The sequence below is a fragment of the Macrosteles quadrilineatus genome, unplaced genomic scaffold (assembly GCF_028750875.1).
Source record: "Macrosteles quadrilineatus isolate MER2022 unplaced genomic scaffold, UCM_ALF_1.0 Scaffold_1__1_contigs__length_201487025, whole genome shotgun sequence".
In the NCBI taxonomy this organism is placed as follows: Eukaryota; Metazoa; Arthropoda; class Insecta; order Hemiptera; family Cicadellidae; genus Macrosteles; species Macrosteles quadrilineatus.
Window position 1 is genome coordinate 182,328,657 of NW_026542594.1, and position 18,304 is coordinate 182,346,960.

Below are 18,304 nucleotides of genomic sequence, written 5' to 3' on the forward strand. Positions count from 1 at the left end.
TTAGCTGCTTCCAAACAAAACAGCTGTTACAACACCACTTGCGACGTTGCGACTTCGGAGGCCGCGGCCTGGAGTTAAAGACGGCCGTGGCTAATGCTTACCAATGCTAGAGGAGGTCACTATCTAAGGCCGGGGCCACACTCATCTTATCTCGCTGATTTTTTTACACGGGCGTTACCCGTGGGTTTGAGAGATACATTACGGTATATGGGACAGGCCACACTAGAGTAAAAACGTCCGTGAACGAACCAGCGAGACTGACAAACGGAATTGCACGTGTATTCTCTACTAACGTTCCACGGGCGTTGCACGTAAAACTAGTCGCGAGGCATTGCGGCTTATGGGAGTGAACACACTCATCTTATCTCGCTGAATTTTTTCCACGGACGTTTCTAGTTTTAACCTGAATGTTATGTGCATTGAGCGTGCGGGGGGTGCGGATCACGGACAGGTACGATTTGGTACAACAGGTACGACAGGTACATTATGAAAGTAAACTCATACATAGGTTTACACATTCATACCGAATTTCGTCGAAATCGGATCATCTTTGCTGGAGTTAACATGCTAATGGACACATTATTTATAAATATACTGCATACATGAATTTGGATGGTGTTTTTGGCCTCTGTGGATCTCAAAACGAAAAATTTAATAGGTCCCGGGTCCAGGTCTTACCATGAGACCTACGGTAATAGCTTATTCCATATTTTGGAAATTCAATAAAAATAAAAATGAATAACTAATTATATCTATTACAAATATATTTCTAACACGCTCTTTTGGGAGTTGGCAACATTTCTTCTTTCCCGCCAAAGTGACCAATCCTTCTTTTTTTTAATCCATTATCCTTCTGCTGGCTGCTGGGACTGTCGCCTCGCCTGCTTTCTTTATTTATTGTGCTTGTACGTACATCTTTACGTTTTGTGCGGTTGTTTGCTAACTTTAACAAGTTTTACAGTTTTGTTACACAATGTAAGTAAGTTATTGTTTCTTGATGACAATCAAACATATCACTGTTCACTTACATTTTCATTTTTTAGGCTTTCAGGTTAAGTTTGTTATGATCCTTTGTCAATTATCATCATGTTAACTGATTGATGTAGGCCTATTGTAACATGGTCTATGTTTCTGCAACGTTAACTAACATTGAAATTGAAAGACAATATTATAATGAAGTAAGTAATTAAGGAAAAGGCAAAGTTCCAACTGATATCCATGCTGATATCCGTAACTTAGGTGAAACTGCCCTGTGTCCAGACCTAGTATGGAGGAACTGGAGGCTGCACTTAAGTATCTCTCCTAGGCTCATTAGAATAAAAAATATCGATCATTAGATTATTCGATAGGGATCGATTATTTCATTCAGGTGGTTAGGTCAGGTTTAACTAATCCAACTTGATATATCGAATGACATAGGCTAATCGATATATCGACCGATTAAGTGCAGCCGAACTGGAGTTTTCTCCTTTCCTTTGTTGTACCGTATCAAACTCTTCTTCAGTGGTTTAATGAAAATTACATCTTGAACATGCTTCTCAAAGATTAAAGATACCACCATCTCTTCTTCTGAAGAAGTAAAATTCCTTGGTGTAAGAGCTTTAGACCTTGATGAAATCCTCATATTCTGCAGCCACATACAGCATGTCATTAAGAAAGTATTTGTGGTTTATTTTTATGCTCAGAGTCCTTGGTCAATCAGTTACCAGTGATGTCCCATCATCACTAGGCATAGGCCTACTATGGACCTTTTAGAAAGGTTTGAAAAAACTGGACCCAGATTTTCCTGATCATTGAATAATTCATTTTGGGTTGAATAAATGATCCTGGCTAGTGAAAAAGTTGATCTTAGTCTGGTAACAAAGCTACACAGTTCAACGAAGGCTCCACCAGAAAAATAGTCCATGCTGCAGGATCCATGACATCACACTTGTGGATAGATTCACTGCCATATCCCATATGTTTTAGGTAAATAAGCTGGCCGTTTACGTCTGGCAACTTTTAGTTGTACCATTAGTGGTATAACTAGGCCCATCCACCACTGTGACGTAGGTAGTGTTGCACTGCAGCATGGCGTGTTCTCTAGTGGGGCCTTGGTTTAATCACAGTTCATTCTACACTCATATTTGGGTTAAAATACGTACCTAGGTAGCATCTCCATTTCAGTTGGTATTGATAATAATAATAATGGTAACCTAAACATTGAATACAGTAATTGTAGGCGAGCTAACTGAATTAGTTCGTCCCTCTCTGATAGGAGAACCCCAACCATTCCTTATTAGGCTATATTATTCAAGTTAGGCTGCATGTACTTGAATTCTTCAAGTGTCTGTATAGCCAAACCTTAGTTTTTCCAAACATAAGGCGGCTGATATGAATATCAGAACATTCCTTGGTTTATGTATTAGCCTTATAAAGATGCTTGTGAAGAAATAGAAAATCATTCCACTTGCTTTAGTTAAGTGATACCTAGTTAATCTTATTCCTGGTACCGTAATTAATAGCTAATAAAAACAAAAAATGTTAAAAATAACTATTTTTCAGAGGCAGTAAAAAAGGACAAAAAGAAGAATGGAGTCTTGGACAGCAGACTTCTTTGAAGAAAACTCAACTAATTGCATAGAGGAGTTAAAAGATGACTCTAAGTGGTCAAAGGTAGGCTCTCACTCAAGTGTTTTTTACTAGCCTACCTCGTAATGGAACAGATTAACTCTGGTCATGCTAACTAACACAGACCTTTTATTAGATAGCATCATTAATATTTAGCCAAGTGACCGATCATTGCATCAGGGCGCAGAATCGATCATACACAGAGTCAAACCAGCAACTTTTTGAATTGTTGGTATATTTTTTCCATAAATTAATACTGTAATTCTGAAAATATTGGCTCTTATACAGCCCAACTTTAAAAATTGATGGCGAATATCTTTTTTCAGATTCCAATGCTGAAGAAATCCCAGAGTCACTTGTTAAAAGAGGGACAATTTGTCAGATTTAAAGGTATGATCCAGGACATGTTGAATCCGGTTTACTTCTTGGCCAAATACGAAGTTCACAATACTGTCACCAATGAGAAGAGTTTTAAATGTGGAAAATACAAGGATACACTTCAGTGTGCGGTAAGTAACGATAGTCATCAATTAAATTGTTCAAAAATGTACTTTAGATAAACACCTATTAGACTAGGATAATTCATGACTGTAACACTTTTTTTTATTAGTTTAGTGATTTTTATAAAATGTATTCTTTTTAGATCTGTCATCCTTAGGGTTCGGCTAAAGACAATTTCAGGGTAGGCTATGCTATATGAATAGGGAGAGAGATTTTATATTGGAGCCTGTTTACCCCAACAATGTGTTTCATCAGCAACTTTGAGTGAAAATAATTATATTGATTCTAAGATAACATTTAGTTTTCGTGCAACATATGCACTAATATGGGCACCTTTCAATTATCTTTACCCCTCCTAAAGTTTAATTGAACTGGCAATATAGTGTATTAATCCACAAGGCCGGACGTAAGTGTTTACAGTACAAGCATAATAGCTTCCGTGTTAGGCTTGCATGCGAGTACCGTTAACACCTCCCCAAGTGGGTTGCGTACCTATTATATACTTTTTGCCACATTAACGGCAATAATGAGTTTGTACTGTTTTCTCTTTGAATTTACTTCAATATAAAACTTCACTCGTGTAGACAAGAAAAAAAAATACACAGGACACAGGGTAAAAACACACTGTTTAAGGGGGTTCCCTACCTCGGACTGTTTTCAATTTTCTGTGACCCTGGTGAGTTTAGTTGGAACTACAAGACGACAAAATATTCCCTAGGATTGCTGTCTGCTGGTCGTGTCACCGCCAGGACGCCTCCGCAGTGGAAGTAGGCCCATCCTAGTAAACCCGCCCCAGCAGTGCACTCACTTTCACTTTCTCCCCTAGTTCCCTCTCTCTGATTTACAATCCTCGGCGACTGGTGACAACGGGCTTACCTCCCTGAACCTATTCACGCCGTTCATACAGACTCAAGACCGTTGCGCGCCTCTTCCAGTCAGTTGACACCGCTGTAAAACAACTATGGGATTATAGCCCAAGTTATAATTTTTGGAATTCATATGCTTACTTATATATTTCGCTTATAAATAAGAGGTATTGAATACAATTGATTCGATGAAATTCTTAATGAAATTATTTATTTCATAATAAAAAATACTCAGTGGATATCTCTAGAATAATTAAAAGAATTTTACATTATAGTTAACAAATTGAAACAAAAACTAATATGCACGTGCTATCTAACACACTCTAAATAACACAACAAATAGAAAACTGAACATCATAGGCCTATACATATTGCTTAAAAATACTAATGTTTTATAAATGTTTATTTCACCAAAAATAAACCCTATATCGACTATACGTCGCCCTAGAAGCTGAGTACCGCCTTTATTTTCATCGGTTGTTTGCTCCAGCATCAGATCGCTCAGCAACAAATTACTAGTATTAGACATAAACGAATTATTAGATTGTTCCTCGTCACAAATCATATCGTCATTCCTGGTTGCTGTCCCCGTTTCTTCGACTGGTTCTACCGACATAGGTTCTGACACAACACTAGCTGTCACTCTCCGTTTTTCGCGCATCTCTTCATATTCGCAAGTACGACGTAATAGTCTCCACTCGGCCAAACGTTCTCCGCCACGATTTTTCTTATGGCGGTGTTGCCGCTGGGAATGGATCTTTACTGGACCACCCATGATTAATAAACTGGATATTTACAATTGTACTAATTGCAAATCAAATACACTAATAGACACAACACACACACGACACGAGTTCACTAAAACGACCACTCTGGATGTCTTCGTCCAAACAACTAATGCCGAAATATCTATCTAGGCGGAAAAGAGAAACCGATTGCAAACAACCAATAAAAGAGCCCAAAGTTTTACAACCCTTCACTCCATTTCTAGGGAATTCCTCTGCCGCGCCGCGCCTGCCGCCCTAGGATCACACCACAGCGCGTCGTCGCACAGGTTTTGCATTTGGCAAGGTTGAAAAACGCTACAGCTTGGAACTTATTTGCTCCAGTTCTAAGATTAATTTATTCAAATGAAATATTAATTTGAAACGTTTTTGTTTCACAAGTATGCTACAACCTATATGACTGAACGTTTTTATATTATCAACAGGTTCTTGGCTGTATTTATTTATACTGCTTAACTGGTTTATAATAATTAATATAATGTTATTATGTGTCATGGATAAATCTTGGGGGAAATATTATGAATGATGAAGAATGTGTAAAATTTGTATCCCTCCGCGAGACAGTAGTTTCGATAAAGGCCGCTAGAGTCCGTCAGAATCATAGCACTTTTCGCCGTGCAAGGTTTTACGCGGTTTCATTTTGCACATACAAAAAATAATCTTTTCTTGAAACTAAAAGTGACTTGATATTTTTAGTTTAATTTCGCACTAATATTGCTTTATTAAAAATCGATAATTTCATAAAAAGATATTATTATTTAACTGTAAAGTTCACCAACTTTGACAAGTCGTTGCCCTTGATTGCGTAAGCATAGACATTTTTTAAAAAGCAAACTTAGTAGAACCACTCTTTATATACAAAATGGTGTTTGGTTCACAATTTAAATGTTAAAACTAGAATTGCTATATGATACCGCGCGAAGCGGTTTTCTGACGTTTTTCGGCGGGGGTAGGGAACCCTCTTAAATTTAAAATATCATTAGCCTATTTGAAGACATGTTGACCAAATTTTCAACTTTTCCAAAAGGTGTCATTTAAAACTTTTCTAATATTTATTGTGAAAGAAAATACAATTCTATTCCTGTACAAACCTGTCTATTATTAATTGTGTAGCTTTGTTGGTAGACTTAACAAAGAAATTTATGCCTTTTTGAAAAAGTGCCTTGAAAGAGAGCTCGGTACATTTCCATAGATACTCCAGCTGACTTGACTAAACTCTTGCTGACTTTACCAAACCCTAGAATTCAGCTGCTTAAGCCTACTGTGTAGTGTGGAAAAAAATGAAAACCAAACAATTTGAGTTGTAATAAATACAGAAACTTAATCCACTATTATTAACGTAGTTGAACTGGTATATAAATGACGCCAAAACCGGAAGTGTCTACTCAACTTTGGCCTTGTTATTGCATGTTGTTGTTGTTGTTGGCATTGTTGTTTACCAGCAGTATTATTGTTTCTCGATGAATCATACTAAAAATACTAATAAATGGACACTATTAAAATTGGTGATAGTGTAAACATTTTTTTTTTTGTAGGCCCACCTCAAAATACCTTACAATCTGTCAAGTCACCAACAAGTTCACTATTTATGTATTTTTTTGTATGTTTCTTTTATTAATAAATATACTAATGAAGATTGTTTTGTTTAGGACCATGAAAAAGTGCTGTTTGATTCAGAAGCATGTGAACACCAAGAAAGAAGGCCGATGTACTGCATATCCGTGCCAGCAGTCAATGACTGGGCCAAAGTATCCTTTTTTCCAACAATACCATCAGAAAAAATGTTGAAATTAAAAAAAAAGTTACAAACATTGAATATTTTTCACTCAAATAAAAAAGTACCTAATTCGATATCAGCTAGGCTACTAAAATTTATGATCCAGAAATACGTATCCATGAGGAGAGGAAACCTTTTTTCTACCAAATATGCTTTGATTTTACTCATAAATTTGATTTGAGCCTTTTTAAATATACATAGTAAGTAACAGGAAACTCAAAGACAATGGATTCTAAGGACAATAATAGGTTTTTTACATACCTCCGTCAAATATTCCAACGATTAATATTGCTCATCAGCTTACATGTTTTGTTGCAAAGACAACATTTTCAAAGCTTGCAACTCGTCAAAAACACACGGACGACACAAACACAAAAAACATTAAAATGTTACAAATACACAATAAACATTTAGATAGCGCTATCATGATACTGATTTCGTCCGGCGCGGCGCGGGGTTGGTAGCAGACTGGAGGTTTACGTCTATTGTGTATTCCATTTTAATATTTTTTGTGTTCGTGTCGTCCATGTTTTAAATGTTTTTGACGAGTTGCAAGCTTTGAACATGTTGTCTTAGCAACAAAACATGTAAGCTGATGAGCAATATGAATCATTAGACTATTTTGACGGAGGTATGTAAAAAACCTATTATTGTCGTAACAATATAGACCAGAGGCAAGAAACGATTCTAAAGAGTCACGTAAAGGAAATTTAAGCATAATGAAATCAGTAAGTAAGCCATTGAGTTTGAACTGAAGGCAATTCATTTACTCAACACATTTAGGCCAAAGTCTATACACCGTAGGGTTAAAATGTGTATACACCGTTTTGACTCTAATAGTGCCACCAACCTTTTTAAAAAAAAATTCTGTTATTAAAACTTCTTAACATTTCATCAGGACAAACATCTAGAACCAGTATCAATACAGCAAAGCAATAAAGAGCAGCTTACAGTAAGTGCTGGTGTCAAAAGAAGTGCAGATTCAGAAGAAAGCATGGAAGTTGACAATACTAGGTACCTAACTTCTAATTTGAATTAATCCAAAGAAATGTTTACCAACTACCTATCAAGTTGTAAATCTCGATTGGTATTAATGGTACTACGTACATTATTTTAAACCGTTTTTGGACTTTTAAGCTGATATGATATAGTTTATTTAGCAATCTTTTATTTTCTCTCTTCCGTTTGTTATGTGCCTCCTAAAATATAGGCTCTCTTAAAATGAAAGCCTGACCAGTTTTAATTTGGGTTTTCTCAACGATATTTTGAATTATTTTCATACTATTCTTGCTATAAGAATGTTTTTAGTACTTAAACTTTGTCTATAAACATTTTGCATTTGTTCATTTATTTTTATTTTTGAGTTTTTGCAAGGAAACTAGGTAATTAAAAAAAAATAGTCACCTACTTAAAGTGGATGGAATAAAAGACTTCTCTTAAAAATGTTCAATATACTGACAGATCATATAATACATAGTGTTCTGTAAGAAATTCTTAAGTTAGCCGCCATATTTTAAAATGGCAGCCATGTTTGAAAAAGTAGAATTTATATTCTCTAATGTCATAAAAAATAGGTGAAAATCTCCATGTTTTCTCAAAATACTACAATAGTTTCTGACATACCAATGGTAGCACAGTTCAATGTTCACCCGGTATATTTACCCCATACAGCATTAGGGAAAAATCTACTAAATCAAAATAGTTTAACCAATCAAATCAAAACAAAGTTTATTTCATGCAAAAAAGTAATACAATAAAAATCATGAACATCCACTTCCAGTGAACAAAAATACAAAGAAACTTAGTCTAAGCCTGGTAAACTGCAATGTTTTATAAGATGAAGATGGTAAATAGGCCTATATAGCTTAATGTATAAAAATATTATTAGCTATTAATTTTTACCAGACGTCAGCAAAATCCCAGACTCAAATCAGAGCGCAGGGTGTCTAGTAGTCGGGAAAATCGGGAAAGTCGGGAATTAGTCTTGAATTTCAAAATGGTCTTGAAAGTCGGGATTTAGTCTTAAATTTGATTTCAAAGTCGGGAATTTTCGTGATTTTGCCGCGATCGTCGTCTTGCGTTTACGTGACTGCAAAAGCCAATGATGATGTCTACACGGCCTCGGGAAATTTTCACGATTTTGCCGCAATAGTTGACGACGACGATGACGTTTCCGTGACCGCGGGAGATGACGATGACGTTTCCGTGACCGCGGGAGATGACGATGACGTTTCCGTGACCGCGGGAGACGACGATGACGTTTCCGTGACCGCTGGAGACGACGATGACGTTTCCGTGACCGCTGGAGACGACGATGATTTCTGCTCGGCCGCGGGAAATGTTCATGATTTTGTCACGATCGCGGACGACGACGATGACGTTTCCGTGACCGCGGGAGACGACGATAATGTCTACACGGCCTCGGGAAATGTTCATGATTTTGCCGCGATCGCGGACGACAACGATGACGTTTCCGTGACTGCGGGAGACGACGATGACGTTTCCGTGACCGCTGGAGACAACGATGATTTCTGCTCGGCCGCGGGAAATGTTCATGATTTTGTCACGATCGCGGACGACGACGATGACGTTTCCGTGACCGCGGGAGACGACGATAATGTCTACACGGCCTCGGGAAATGTTCATGATTTTGCCGCGATCGCGGACGACAACGATGACGTTTCCGTGACCGCGGGAGACGACAATGATATCTGCTCGGCCGCGGGAAATGTTCATGATTTTGCCGTGATCGCGGACGATGACGATAACATTTCCGTGACCGCTGGAGATGACGGTGATGTCTAAACAGCCGCGGGAAATGTTTATGATTTTGTCACGATCGCGGACGACGACGATGACGTTTCCGTGACCGCGGGAGATAACGATGACGTTTCCGTGACCGCGGGAGACGACGATGATGTCTACACGGCCGCGAGAAATGTTCATGATTTTGCCGCGATCGTGGACGACGACGATGACGTTTCCGTGACCGCGGGAGATGACGATGATGTTTCCGTGACCGCGGGAGATAACGATGACGTTTCTGTGACCGCGGGAGACGACGATGACGTTTCCGTGACCGCTGGAGACGACGATGATATCTGCTCGGCCGCGGGAAATGTTCATGAGTTTGTCGCGATCGCGGACGACGACGATGATGTTTCCGTGACCGCGGGAGACGACGATGATATCTGCTCGGCCGCGGGAAATGTTCATGAGTTTGTCGCGATCGCGGGAGATGACGATGACGTTTCCGTGACCGCGGGAGACGACGATGACGATTCCGTGACCGCGGGAGACGACGATGATATCTGCTCGGCCGCGGGAAATGTTCATGAGTTTGTCGCGATCGCGGGAGATGACGATGACGTTTCCGTGACCGCGGGAGATAACGATGACGTTTCCGTGACCGCGGGAGACGACGATGACGATTCCGTGACCGCGGTAGACGACGATGATATCTGCTCGGCCGCGGGAAATGTTCATGATTTTGTCGCGATCGCGGGAGATGACGATGACATTTCCGTGACCGCGGGAGATAACGATGACGTTTCCGTGACCGTGGGAGACGACGATGACGATTCCGTGACCGCGGGAGACGACGATGATATCTGCTCGGCCGCGGGAAATGTTCATGAGTTTGTCGCGATCGCGGACGACGACAATGACGTTTCCGTGACCGCGGGAGATGACAATGACGTTTCCGTGACCGCGGGAGATAACGATGACGTTTCCGTGACCGCGGGAGACGACGATGATGTCTACACGGCCGCGGGAAATGTTCATGATTTTGCCACGATCGCGGACGATGACGATGACGTTTCTGAGACAGCGGGAGACGACGATGATGTCATTGATGTCTACAAGGTCGCGGGAAATGTTCATGATTTTGCCGTGATCGCGGACGACGACGATCACGTTGCTGTAACCGCTGCAGTCAATGATGATGTCTAAACGTACGGTACATGTTAGATTTCATGAAAAAAAAAACAAATTTGCTAGTTAGAATTTTTTATTGCTGCATTATTTCTTTACTTGAAAACACCACATTATCATAATACTACTTTATGACAAAGACAGGGGTTGGTGTAGTATTATTCAGAAAATTTGGTTAAGCTATAAAAATTGGTATCAGTATCAAGAATCGAGAATCGATACAGTTTGAAAAAACTAGTCTTGAAAAATCTGGAATTAGTCTTGAAAAGTCTGGAATTAGTCTTGAATTTTATAATGGAAATAAACTAGACACCCTGAGAGCGCCAGAAACTATTTCCTACATTTTAAATTTTAACGTATTTTTTGTTTTATATTCGAAGTAAAATTAATAGACTACTGTAATTACACTTAGTTTTATCATAATAAAACTAATGTGAAACTATTTCATGTACCCAAACTGTACAATTATTGACAAGTTAAAGATTATATACTTTATACTTTTTACTGAAACGGCTGACTAAGGCCAACATGTTCCTTAGACAGGACTGTTAATTAATAGCCCATACAGCCAATGGTAACTAAGGGACCTTCAGTTTATAGTGGAATCCGAACCACATTTTTGCCTTGTAATTTACAAATTGGTCTAATTATCGGGATAGTACTGCATATAGTCGTAGTACTCTATTGTTCAGGAGGTTAATCCACACCATCATATGATGATGATAGTAGAAATAATATTTACAGGCCTGTCAATAACGATGATTCAATCAAGAGACTTCGATCAGCTGAGTCAACGATGGAATCAGAGAGTTCAGAAACTCCTAGTGGTCCAATTGACTTAAATCTTCCAATACCTGATGAACAAGCGGAGGCCTGTTTAATAAATGTAAGTCAATCAGTGTAACGTATAATCAAGTGTTTAAAAATTAGTATAAAAATAGGCGGTTCCATCACTTTGAATGAACAATATTTTGGTAGGCTCAAGTTTAACTGACCATACAAACGAGGATAAAAAAGCCACTTTGGGTTTATGAAATGATCAATATTTTTTTTCTTACTGCACAAAATATTTTAGCCAACTTTTTTATAAAATTAAAATTTAATAACCTGTTTACTTTTCAAAGTTTGTCTCCATCAACCCTAACTTACTCTACTTCTCTACTGCAACTTATGTCCATTTCTTGTTTGTTACAGTTGTATGACCTGGACAAGGCTTCCTCTTTGAAGATGAATGATGTGATAGAGGCAGCGGGTTTCCTCAGTTTTGATGATGCCGCAGTTACGTCAGAGGACGGAGAGCAGTATCTCCCCCCCTCTCTAGTCCCTCGGCTACATGCTGTCACGTGGAAAACTGTCAGCTCAACACCTCCAACGCAGAGTGAGTTATGTTGATGTGCAAAGAAAATGTGTTTAAAGTTTTGTCATTTTGTCCTAAAGTTTGCAATCATACAGTGGCGGCTGGTGGGTTAAAGTAGTGGGAGGACACATAACAATCTTTTGGGAGGTTACCAGGGAAGGGTCTTGGTTAAAGTTAAAAAATTAGTCATTTCAATGTTGGTTTAGGCAATTTTTTATATAAACGGTTTTATTCATAATTGTCTTCATTGTCTCTTTATTCATAATATAATTGTCCTCACACTAGCATTCTTTGCAGAAATATTTTTAACAGAATTCATTTGCATCTCTGAACAACTCTTCTAGAGAAACAATTTAGTACATTAATTAACACCTCGAATACCAGCGGAACAATTTAGTACATTAATTAACACCTCGAATACCAGCGGCATGATGAACATAACCCCAACGAATCACTAAATACTGTATCCATTTTTGTTTTGACTGATCATATTCTGTTGTTGACACTTGAAAGTGAACAGATCGCAGCGCTCTGCAAAATAGATTGTTGTTTCAATAGTTAGAACTACTGTTAGAGCGGAGTCCCAAACGCCCTATATCATTTGCTCTAGAGCCTAACGCAGCGCTGTGATTGGACGAATTTTTCCATGCAGTTTATTTTTTCTTATTGGTTAAACCAGTGGCCCAATTTCACCAAAACAGAATTGTAAAAAAGTGTTGAATTTAATTCCAGCCTTTTGCAAAAATAGCTTAATACATTAGCTCTTTAAGTTGAGGACTGAAAGTGTTGTTTTGCAGACATTATTTGTATTTCAAAAGACAACATCTTGTCCTACTCATCTCCATTCATACTTGGCTTAAAATACCTACTTTGTATGGTTGCCATTTCATTGAAAAGTATTAAAAGTATTAAAGTATTTAGGCCTAGTACAAAATCTCTAATATCATGGTGACGATTTAATTTTGAGGTTATGGTTGATAGCTAACTCAATGCAATTGTGAGGCCACCACTAATTTATGATTCACTAAATGAATAAAAGCTGACCCAAAGTAGCCATTTTCAATCAGAGTTAAAAGGGGAATTTTTGCACCCTTCGCACAAACACCTTTATGTTTCATCATCACATACAAGTTGAGAAATGAAGATTATTTGCCTTGTGTAAACTGGTTTTACTTAGTCCATCCCACATGATTGAGATCAGTTGTTGTCTTCAGGTAGCGATGCTGTCAAACTGAGAGATGAGTTAAGACTGGTCCTGACACAACTGTTGCTAGGAGACGCTCTGGCAGCCGAATACCTCATCTGTCATCTCATCTCTCGAGTGTGAGTTACCAACATTTCAATCTTAATTTTTTTGATTAGTACATACATGCAGTAGACTCCCCCTATCTCATCTATTGTGGCAGATTGCTAAACCTTAAATAAACAACATCAGCCATCTGACACATACTTTCTTCCAATCTTGTCAACATTATAGAGAAAATCACATACGCTAATAACTTTTGAACCGTTAATTTTTACAACAAAGTACGTCATTGCGTGAGAAATTGTAAATGGGCCATACATTTCGGGAGTGGCAATGATTGTGCTCGTAATACACACAAGTTCTTTCCTATCACCATAATTAACTCATCATAGATTAACTTTTAAGTTGTACATAAAATGTCATTTAAGCTATGTTTGCTTAATCACTTTCATAGATGCATTACCGGACGTAAGTGTTTTTTTACAGGAATGCCAACAGTGAAATCAGCTAATTTATATCGGAAATGAATACAGCGGAAATGCTCTATTATGCTTACTGTTAACAGGTGTGGCAAAGTGATCATTTCCACACAGTGTAGGAAAATTGATATCCCTGTGTTGCAGATACCTGCGTCAAGATGTTTTGGTTCTGGGAAAGTTTTCACTCAACTTGTCCAACATTCCGATTTCCCCCGAAGACTATACAACCCAGCTGTATCAGTTTCTGCAGAACCTACTGAACAAAAGTCACTACCTCGCCATGACAGTCGAAAACATGAACTCAACTGTTATGATTCCTAAGTGAGTAGTTTTAATTACTGCTGATAATTATTAGTTAGCGTAATGGATGCCATTACAAAATGTTGGTTAAAATAACTTAATGACTTTCCAAGTAGAGTGAAACCTCTGCTAAATCGCATGAACTGAAATCTTTTATGCCTGACATGAATTTGTAACTCTTCAGGAAAACCTGTCTAAAAATGTCAATATATATAACTTAAACAATTTTATTTCAAATCATCTTTATAGCTCAATGTTAAATAGATAAATTTAGGTTCCTCTGTATTTATTATATTACTGGAACAGTTTTAACCTACTGTGGAATTATTGTAACCTCTTGCTATTTTTCAGGAAAAATTACGAGACAAACCGCTTGGATAGTGGGATGTTGCAGTTGAGTAGTAAGACCCATTTGGTTCTCGATGAGACGAAAATGCAACCAGGAAAATTGGATGAAAGAGGTACCGTAGTTTTTAGTTTCTGTAGGCTACACACCTCTTGTTTTAATCATCATCAGACATAGCTTATTATTTTGAATGTTCTTATAAATTAGATTAAAATAATATTGACGTAGTTCACACAGTCCAAGCAAACATTTTTTTCTTCAAAATTTAGGGTGCAATTTATATCAACTGAGAGTATGAATTTATTCAAATTTTCAGGAGTACATAACTGTCGAGCTTTGAATTCCGTGATTGTGAATCAACGAATGGAGTACAACTTCCAGTTTTACGGCGTTGAATTTCACACAGACATTCCGATCCTTATTTTGTCCGAAGGAAAATCCCTACTTCCGGTAAGTTAACTTTGAAAATACAAATACTTACCTTTACTTTATCGAATGTTGTGTGGACCTGCATTTAAAATATTTATGATTCCATCTACCATTTGGTTAACCACGTTGTTTGAAAAATATATTGTATATTGTTTTAAACAAGTGACAGTTAATTTAACACTGACAAATTAAAGTAGTGATCTAAGGTGGAAAAGATCAGACGAAGAAATGTTTGTCACTCACCCATTACCATTTCATTAGATAAATTACTTTAACTACAACAAAAGGTTGTTGTTATAGGATATAATATTTTCTCATGGTTAGCCTATGCATAAAAAAACCCAGTAAAAGTGCTGTGTTTGGGTCCAGTTAATTGAAGTCATAAAGTAACGATTCATAAAAAACATGAATGGTGAAAGATTGTGATAGCATATTTTTAGAGTGTTGATACATATATGCATTTTACTACTGTAGACTCCCTATAGGTTGGACTACTCCCCAAAACCATAGGTTAATACATAAATTAAGTATAATAAGTAAACAACAGTAACAAGAGAGAAAAATCACAGTAACAATAGAAAATATTTAACAGAGTCAGACAAACCGATAGTGGTAAGTACGTTTACATGGATACAAGCAAAGTATATCACAAACCATGTTGTTTTGAACAAACTCAGGTCAAACCAAATGTATCTGAACAAAATAGATAGCGGATATATCCGCCTATAGTTCGGGAAGGGTTGTGTTTAGTAGTTTCGAGCTCACAAGATATATTTTTGTTCAGAGTGACTACCTGGTGCCGCTACAGCCGGATCCGTTGTGCTTGTCCACGATCAGTGAGGTTTTCACAGCCGCAACCCACTATCTGCAGGAACCACTGCTGACTCAGCTACGCAACTATGTAGCAACAGTCACCAACGTGACCTACGACCTCTCCGATGAGGTCCAGAAGGTAATTGATAAAAGCTGATATACCATTCGCATATTGAAAATGTAGCTAGTTTTAGAATAATATACAGTATCAGCAATCCGACGCATACTTTCTCCCATAAGCTTGTCAACAACCTTTATCATGGGTAAGCGGTGGAAGTAACTATGATATTTTATAGGGAAACATCAAAAGTTGCAATAACTTTTGAACCGTAATTGTTACAGCAAGGGTATGACTTGTTTTACCAACCGAGTATGACTTTTTTACTAACCGAGTATGACTTTTCGCCACCCCGGCTATGACTTCAGTAACGGTGAATTTTCTAAGTCCAATAATTATTAAAGTCACACCTATTTTGTTTAGAATTATAAGGACCACAACACATTAATTTTAATCTAATCCGACTTTTTTCAGTTTTTATTTTATTTTATGGGTTATTATGGGAAAATAACATAAATTACAGTAACTTTTGAATCGTAATTTTTACGGAAATGGGATTTTTACCATTTTGTTCAGAACTTAAACTTATAACATACAAACTTTAATCAAAACCGGCTTTTTCTAAAATACAATTTGTCGTTATTTTATGGGAAAATAACAAAGCTAAGCTACAATAACTGTGGAACCATAATGTTACTGAAATGGGATTTGTGCAATTGTTCAGAATTTAGAGTAGGCTAACACTTATTAAATTTAAATAAAATTTAGGTCTACTCTGCTTAATTTCACAATGGAGGATTTTAAAAACAATTTAAATTGTCTTATTTCAGATTGTGCAAGAGGATTTTGTCAAGATGAGACAAGATAACCAGAAGTTTAATGCGCAAGATCTTCACTCTCTTCTCGTCTTGGCAAGGTAATCTTTTTAACGTGTATATTGAAGCTCAACCTCTGCTATGCTTAAAACATCAAACACGTCTAGCACTGGCAAATTGTATACCAGTGTCCCACTAATTCAAACCACATGTTAATGGAAAAGTTACTGTATAAAAGAAAAGCTAAGCTGTGTTCGGAAATAATGACCAGGTCCAACCAGGTAAAAATGCAGCATGACGATATGATCATGGGAGTTGCTGCAGTAGGGATAGATAATGGATTTCTGCAATGTCACCGTAATTGCAGGCGTGTTGTTTGTCCTATCTTATGATCACAGTGGTATACTCACCATTTACATGCCACCTTAGGTTAGGAAAAAATCGGGACATGGCCCTCCTCCCCCTTGGATTAACATAGGCTTAAATACGGGCATAAGGAACCAAAATCGGGACTGTCCCGACAGAATCGGGACTGGTGGCAACCCTGATTTACAGCCATATAAATATAGTACAACACAATTTTAACTTACTGCATTTTTTACTTAACAGGGTCTACTAGTATTTTGAATTAGTTAGGATTAGACCTTTGATAAATACCTTTTTTTTATTTATTAGCAGTTCTTTTCTGTACAGTTTTACACAAAAAAGAAATACAAAAACGCACTTGACAAAACTGGATGTCGCTTGTTCCTTTACAAGGCTACAGATGTATTTTGTTTTACCTAACCCGACATGAACTTCCCTATCCCAAGTGTGATGTATATACAACTTCTTTACTTCTCGAGTGATGTAAAGTTTAAAAAAACTCACTCGGTGAGGTAATGAAGCCCATTTAAATAACATTGAGTGCCTAACTTAAAAAATATACCTCTATGGAGCCAACGACGTTCAACGCTAGAAATCAGCTGTGCGCTTAAATTTTATTGTTATGTTTTGAAGAATTTTCCTAACCTAGCTTTTGTTTGTAAATGAACGTTACTGTTAGAAGATGAGTGAAATGGATAATGAAAAATATTGTTCGTAACCTCCTTTATATTGTCGGGTCAGGTAAAATCTTGTACGTTACACGTTACGCAAGAGCGTGTGTACATCACTTAGGTAAATTATGCAACTCGCTTCCACTCGTTGCACAACATTCACCTGCGTGATGTAAAAACGCTCTTACTACACTTACTTGTAAGGTAAATAGCTATTAACTGTTTTATCATCACATGATTTAGTTTTATAGTGCGATCCCTGGATTTAATCTTCAGCATCAAATAGTCAATGATTTAATTGAGTATTTTGTGTTACTGTATAGGAATGAAAGTCCTAGTCGTTTCACAAGAAGACTAATAAATTTTCCTTTCCCACAGATATTTGTCTCTAAGTGAAGGAAGTCTGTCTCTAACCAAGGACTGCTGGGCTCGAGCTTTACAAATGGAACGAGAACGAAAACAGCGATTGAATAAGTAGTGGTTAAAATAAACTGAATTGTAAAACATCATTGTTAAGTTGTTGTAACTATTTTTGTTTGTTAATTATGTAAATAAACATTTTTCACTTTTATTCTTTCTTTTTATTAACCTCAATAATCTTTTTCCAATGTTATGCCTTTAGCTGCCTTTCTCTTAGTAGCACCGAGCTGTAGTATTAAAAGTAGTACTAAAATTAAATATTTTTTAAATTGGTTAGCAATAGTTGCTATTCAACAAATTTTCTTTATTAAGACTTAGACTGTTAAAACAAATACATATTTGTTGTTTTTACTTTAAAAGTGAGAGAAAATATAATAGGTTTTCTAGGTAAAGACTAAAGACAACTAAACATACTGAATTGTAATTTGTTGATTTTTTTCATTTGTATTCATTGTTTTTTAGCAGTCACAATACGTCTTCTTTATACTTGTTTTAAATTGCTTCTTAACTAAAAGCAACACTGGTGCCG

At 37.3% G+C, this 18,304-nt stretch overlaps 1 protein-coding gene across 2 annotated transcripts; it reads left to right on the forward strand.

The window, feature by feature from the left end:
* The first annotated feature begins 877 nt into the window (after positions 1-877).
* Positions 878-17,926, forward strand: LOC128983310 (mini-chromosome maintenance complex-binding protein). Of its 2 annotated transcripts, none has more exons than XM_054402555.1 (14): positions 878-975; positions 2,545-2,655; positions 2,937-3,119; positions 6,412-6,510; positions 7,438-7,553; positions 11,220-11,361; positions 11,670-11,853; positions 13,047-13,155; positions 13,702-13,878; positions 14,209-14,318; positions 14,520-14,653; positions 15,417-15,584; positions 16,334-16,419; positions 17,734-17,926. In XM_054402555.1, the coding sequence occupies exons 2-14, from the start codon at positions 2,572-2,574 to the stop codon at positions 17,831-17,833; spliced, it is 1,692 nt and encodes a 563-aa protein (XP_054258530.1). In that variant the 5' UTR covers positions 878-975; positions 2,545-2,571; the 3' UTR covers positions 17,834-17,926. The 2 variants fall into 2 exon arrangements, with proteins under 2 accessions (XP_054258530.1, XP_054258531.1); XM_054402556.1 differs by having other exon boundaries at positions 899-979.
* Positions 17,927-18,304: the final 378 nt, after the last annotated feature.